At 40.7% G+C, this 7118-nt stretch overlaps 1 protein-coding gene across 1 annotated transcript in view; it reads right to left on the minus strand.

Annotated features, from left to right (window-relative positions):
• Positions 1-916: 916 nt before the first annotated feature.
• Positions 917-7118, minus strand: part of TTC27 (tetratricopeptide repeat domain 27) — a 175232-nt gene continuing 169030 nt past the window's right edge. The window contains exons 19-20 of the mRNA XM_003795698.1: positions 4235-4335; positions 917-1148 (exon numbers count right to left, since the gene is read on the minus strand). Coding sequence (XP_003795746.1) covers positions 1026-1148; positions 4235-4335 — 224 coding nt within the window. The 3' untranslated portion in view covers positions 917-1025. The remainder of the gene's footprint in view (positions 1149-4234; positions 4336-7118) is intronic.

Here is a 7118-nt window from a genome sequence, read left to right on the forward strand (position 1 = left end):
GCAGCCTACATTCATTAACGGAAGAGTTTTTTAAAGACTTTTTTAGTGTTCAGAATGCTGTATATGTTCAGAATACTTTTTGGATCATGAAATTTTTAAATTTCCAAAGGCAGTTGAAACTCACAAAGAAGCTAGGAGTAGAAATTATTCACTTCTTACAAATAAGAACGTGGAAAAAAACAAGGATCAAGTAATTTATACAGGGACCAAAACTTCAGCAACTCAAGCCAGGATTTAGAATTCCTCACTATGACTTTTGTACTAAGATTATTAAGCTCAGCTGCTGCCTTCAATATTTCTTTCCCATAGACTAAGCGAGCGTTTTTCTTTGGCATTTTTGTAATATGGCACCATTTATAGCTCTCTTCCCCCATAATAACCTAATTAAACACAGAGCCAGCCCTACAGCTCCCACACAGTGGGGAGGCAACAGCCTGGTTACTAGTGGCTAATGACTGAGTCAAAATTTGGGTTATGCCACTTTTTTTCGTACATTTTCTTGGTTTAGAAGTTAAACTATGCTCCTATTTCTAATTTAGCCAAGGCTGTATCTTTCTGGCATCTCGAGAAACACAAAACCTCAAGCAGCATCAACACTTCCCTCACCAGGTCCCCTCTTTGTCACCTTGAACAATAAAGCAGCCAATCTAATGAGTCTACAAACTTGTAGTATGTGACTTTCATTTTTTTACTGTTTAGACTAAGGTTTTCCAAAGAATGATCTCATCCATGGGAGGCTGATAGAGAATAAACCTTATGCCAAAAAGAAAACTAACTTATTTGCTCTTTGTGCCCCCAAACCTCAAGAATAAAATGAAAATACTGAATTCAACTGTAACTAGTGCTAAAGAAATTTATTTAATGTATTTGAGAAAGCACAAACATGTAGAAGTATCACAAAACAAGAACAGTTGGCCATAAAACAGAAATTTATTTTAAAAATCAGTATCTTATATTTCATATATACAAACTTATCTTTCACCAGAAGGTAAAAGCACTTCTTCCAGAAACTGCTCTTGGTGTGGTCAATACTGATTTCGAAACTGGTTGCTCAGGTCTTGGAGCTCCACTACCAAGGTGTCCATAGCTGCTATTTCATCAGCTAACTCCCTGGAAATTTCTCCACTGGACACATCTGTAAAAAGTTGCTGCAACATAAAAGAGCAGAACTATCAAAACAATGTACATTTTGGCGACGCCCGTAGCTCAGTGGGTAGGGCGCCAGCCACATATACCGAGGGTGGTGGGTTTGAGCCCGACTGGGCCTGCTAAACAACAGTGACAACTGCAACAAAAAAATAGCCAGGTGCTGTGGTGGACACCTATTGTCCCAACTACACAGGAGAGACTGAGGCAAGAGAGTCACTTAAGCCAGTGGTTCTCAACCTTCCTAATTCTGCAATGTATTTTCACTGTTAAAAAGGGGTCACGACCCACAAGTTGAGAACTGCTGACTTAAGCCCAAGAGTTGGATGTTGCTGTGAGCTGTGATACCACAGCACTGTACCGAGGGTGACATAATGAAACTTTATCTCAAAAAAAAACCAAAAAATAATGCACATTTCTTTAAGATAAAGTAGATACAGAGTATAGTAGATACAGTAAAGTAGATACAGTAAAATGCCCTTCACATAATACCATAAAATTACCATAGCGAGGGCAGTATTTCTTCCGTTCATCATCCTGGAATTGTAGAAGCAATACTAAACAATGAATCAAAACAACATGCCTGAACTTATGAATTCAAATGAGCTCTGCCCTTCAGAGGAGTTACCTAAGTACTGGTTATTCATTTCAGTGATTCAGGGTGGTAATTGGGTGAACAGACATTATTCAAACAAACCAAATGAATGTATCCATTGCGTATGTAACCACAATAAATACATTTTATATTCAAATTCATATACATCATACTCTTCATGATACTTATTTGAAAATTAATTTTGGCTTATGCCTCAGAAGCCACAAAGATCATCAAGATTTGGTAAAAGCAAAAATGCCCAGCAAAATAAAATAAAAATAGATGTGCTCTCTCCCTGGAAAGGGAATGGCCTTGAGAGGTTTATTGCAACATATTTCAATAATGCTACCCCAACTGAAAACATTTTGAAATGCCTTTCCAGGAATTCCCTGCTGAGCCAACATAGGCACCCAAAAAAATTAACTTCAGGCTCGTATGACCACATTTTGTGTGTGTGTGTGTGTATACACATGACTGTGTGTGTGTTTTATTCAGAAATATAATTTACTTAGCTTGCCATATCTTTTCCATCAGGTTTGACTACATAATTTATACAGCATTTCATGAGAGAATGACAAAGAAACTGCTGTGATGTAATCAGTAAAGAAAACTCCTTTCAGGAAAATAATCTGGCTTCACACTGCACACGTGCATCTCTCTGTGTGTGTGTGTGTGTGTGTGTGTGTGTGTGTACATAGGGTGCAAAATTGTATACAAATTTTGAGAAAGAAAAAAATGGTATTAAAATCGTAATGCTCAATATATACTAATTACAACAGATGAGTACAAGCCATGTTTGACTTCTGCAGTTACAAGAAGTGCTCCAAGTGGCTGCCATCGGCGTCCAGACACTCTTATTAGGAGAAACTACTGTATGGGGAACAGCCCCCTCATGCCACTGTCAGCAGCAAAGCTGTACAAGGACAGGGTGCTAAGGGCAGAGGAGTCACCCTGTCGTGACAACACAGCCTGGGTGATTTCTTAGATGAGTCTCTAGATTCTAGGAACTGATTTCGTGAAGTCCCTGGCCTGGCAAGACCACACCTACTGCAAGCTATTCAACTTGGTTATCTGAATTTTCATGTTTTAGATCACTAAAAAAAATATAGAAAAGGTAGACGAGCTACTATAAAACCAGAGACTGCCAAATACTGTATGTGAAAGACTGCCTCAAAGGAGGTGTTGGGAGGCCATTTACCCCATTTCTGGATGATCCAGCTGGGATCTAAACATAGACGGGGATCTGAGGCTTCGTTCTCAGGACCTGAGCGTCTAACACCACACAGAAGGATGTGCAGTGCCTGCACAGACACTGCTATTCAAGGCATGTCAGCACAGACTTAGGCAAAGTCACAACTTATACGAAACAGCTTCAGGCTGGGCTCAGTGGCTCGCCCCTGTACTCCTAGCACTCTGAGAGGCCAAGGTGGAAGGACTTACGAGTTCAGCAAGACTTCATCTCTACTAAAATTAGAAAAATTAGCCTGGTGTTGAGGCGGATGCCTGTAGTTCCTGCTACTTGGGAGGCTGAGGCAGGAGGATCTAGCCTGGGTGACGGAGTGAGACTCTGTCTTCACCCCCCACCCGCCTCCCCCAAAAGGCTTTGCACAGAGATAAGGGAACTGGAGGAGTATGTCCTGAAGAAATAAACAGTTGTGGCTGGGTTAGTGATCTAATCAAAAGTAGGAAAGTTAGTTCCCAGTTTGGGAAGGAAAATCACAGAAAGGGCTTGCTGCTCTGACTTTGAGAAAATTCTTGCAGACTTCCAAGAGACACGTAACTGCAATTACACAGCCAAACTGGGAGGAAACACAGTTCTCCTGCGTAGCATGGATGTAAACAGGGATAGTAAAGTAAGCTAACTATCTAAAGAGGCAAAAATGATGTCTCTTGAAAAGATCAGGCTTTTATACGAGAGTGAAACAGTGTCCAGAAGTGGCCTCCATGTGCTTGACGTTTGCTCTTAGAAGGGAGTTAAAATTAGTCTGCAACCCAAGGTGAAACAGAAAAAGCAAGGAAAGATTAGGAAAGAACTACTAAACTATGCTAGTGTTTTCATCTAAACCAAAATAATTTTTTTACTTAACTAAGTCTTTTTCTAGAAAACATTACATCACTACCATAAATGCAAAATCAGTGACAACACTAAAAAATTACAGGATTGATGTGCTAGTTCTACTTTTCTCTACCAAGTAATAAAATAAATATATATGAAAATCAAAAGTTTACCCAAGTGCCCAAGTGGCATTTATGCCACACTTCAGGGAAAGTGAGAAGACAGCATTGTATTTATTTACTTTCAAGAATGCATTAATTAATTAATTATTTCGAAGCCTCCTGCGTTGCCCATATTTAGGACTGCATAGCCACTGGGCAGTAATATCCTCACCCACACAACCAACTACCTGGGGGCTGTCATCTAAACTACAGCATGTCCTAAAATGACCCCTGACATACAGGAAGACTGAAGAGCAAGAACCTCACCACTCTCACCTTAGCTTTAGACAGCAGGCCCCGCAAATTGAGTCGAACTGCAGAAAGCACCTGAACAGCTTCTTGAGGGCTGGCTTTGTTCCTACTGCATTTTACAGCCACTGGAAGATAAACGTGGGGGCGGGCAATGACAATGACAATGACAATTTGCATACAAAAGTCAATTATTTAATTAGAATTGCATAGTAACAAATCTAGGAATTATATTTACCTAAAAAGTTTTTATTTTTGAAAAAGGATAATAATTATTTGCACAACTCTTCCCTCCATCCTTCTTTAAGAAAGATACTTTACTGCTGAGGGGAATTTTGGGTGAGTTCTGGGTGAGTTACAGATTTTTGAGAAGAAACCACAGGCACCAACACACACACATTCATGCACACACCCGCACACATGTGCATGGACTAATGAAGTTAGGGAATGGGACAAAATGTTATTGAAAATAAGGTGTCCCCAGAGACAAAAACAGATGCAGCATATCTCAGTGTGGCTTTCCAGGATACCAAGTCCTTCCTAGGGACTCCACAGTTGCTGTGACACTGACCCAAGGAACTGGCATGCCATATACACACAGCTCGATTCTTACTACATTTTCATATGCAGAGTTTACAGCACCATTCTGGAAGAATCAACCCACATGTCTTCCTTTAGGGAATGTGACCACAACTGGGTTCCTGCCTTCCTGAGCAATGCCTGGCGTCAGCAGGGAATGGGACAGTAAAGTCACTCATCCATGACACAGCCGCCTCTGTAATTTTCCTAAAACTTGAAATTATGTAGAAGGCGCACTCCTTCCTGGCAGAATGCCCAACCATTAATGCTTTATAGGAACAAGTGAAGAACTCTGTACCAATTTGCATATAATGCCTGACATTTTCCCACTGATTTCTTCATGGTTTTGTCCCCCAAATAATGCTTACTAAATTCAAACAGACAAACAACCAGATCCTATTCCAAAACCACCACACCAAACAGTGCAAGGATTAAAGTCTACTTCATGCCCTGGACTGTAGACCAAGATTGAAAACTACATTTCTTTTTCCATGGGAACTCTAATCAATTGGTAGAGGCTGCTGTACCTGGCAAACAGAGTTCTGTCATTAATTAATAATACCTTCCACGGCCAGCAAGAGCTCGTTTTGGCATTCCTATTTCATAATAAAAATTCGACTTTGATGCTTTTCAGCTAAGAGTTGAAAGGACACATGATAATTAGCAATTTTAATGCCTTTTTTTGTATTTACAACACATATATTTGACAAGACAATATTTAGAGTAGATGTAAAAGTACAAATCAAAAAAAAAGACGAGCAACCCAATCAAAAAAATGGACAAAAGAAACAGGCGAACAATGAACAAAGATGGAGGAGACACAGAACAAAGAACATAAACATGTTTACCCTTATTAGTGACTAAAATAAGGATTTTGAAATGCCATTTTCAAACGTCACAGTTAACCAGAGATGGTGCGGATTACGATGTCTGTTTATGTCAGTAGAAGAGAGTTGTAACTGCCATAGCAGAGGCATTTGACCTGTTTGATACCTAGCAGCTTGTATCAGAAACAGCTGTGATTCTTTTTTTAATCCTTTATTTTCAATCTGAGAAAAACAAAAATAGAGCAAAAAGACAAACACATACTCTTTTAGCTTCCCTCCTCAATCCCACTGAGAGAGAGAAAGGAAAGAAGGGGCGAGAGAGGGGGAGAGAAGGGGAGAGAGGGGGAGAGAGAGAGAGAGAAATAACCTGCTGTTTGAAACCATCAGAAAGTCTCAGAGAGCAGTAGCGGTGCAACCTCTGCAGAGACTATAGTTAAAATGCATAAATATTATTTTAAAAGTTCACAGACAGCAAAGAAGAAAAAGTGCTTTAGCCCACCCTTTTCCAGAAAATAAAATAGCATAAACTGTGAACGAAGACCCTCCAGACAACACAGACGGGCACACGAGGACATTTTCACAGACACGTCTCAAATACTATATCAAGACTGCAGTATCTTATCAAGCTTTCTGAAGTACCTGGTTACTCTTGACAATGCCAGCCCAAGGAGTAACCCAGGTGGAGACTTTAAAAACTGTTACACAGTCATGTGTTGCTTGATGATGGGGATATGTTCTGAGAAACGTGTTGTTAGATTTCCTTATGGTGCAAACCTCACAGGGTGTATGCAGCCCTACATGATACAGCCTACTACACACCTAGGCCATCAGGTGCGGACTGTGCTCTTAGGCTACAGCACGGGACTGCACTGAATACTGCAGCAACTATAACACAACTGGGCGACTATAACAACTGCAGCAACTATAACACAACTGTACATATTGGGATTTGTACATCTAGATATATCTAAACATGGAAAAGGTACACTAAAAATACGGTCTTATAACCTCCTGGGAGCACTGTTGTGTACGTGGTCCTCTGCTACCCACAATGTCATTGTGCGCTGGATGACTGCATTTCCTGTTCAGAGTTGGGTGTGGTGGAGGAGCAGTGTTAGGGAGAAAGACAAAAAAGAGACTAGAACAACATGGAAACCCAGCTCATTCTTTGCTTGAGCACAGGTATATAAAGCAGCAAAGAAAAGGGTAAGATTTAGTTTTGTGGTTTTGTAAATCTAAAATATCATTAGAAACTAAAGCTAGAGGCTGGGCGCAGTGGCTCACACCTGTAATCCTAACATTCTGGGATTCTGGGAGGCCACGGCAGGTGGATTGTCTGAGTTCAAGAGTTGGAGACCAGCCTGAGGAAAAGTGAGGCTCCATCTCTAAAAGCAGGCAGGCATCGTGACAAGTGCCTATAGTCCCGGCTACTTAGGAGGCTGAGGTAAGAGTAAGAGTATCTGGCTCAGCACCTGTGGCTCAAGTGGCTAAGGCACCAGCCACAT

The sequence above is a fragment of the Otolemur garnettii genome, unplaced genomic scaffold, assembly GCF_000181295.1.
Source record: "Otolemur garnettii isolate 467f Iridium unplaced genomic scaffold, OtoGar3 scaffold00095, whole genome shotgun sequence".
Classification (NCBI taxonomy): Eukaryota; Metazoa; Chordata; class Mammalia; order Primates; family Galagidae; genus Otolemur; species Otolemur garnettii.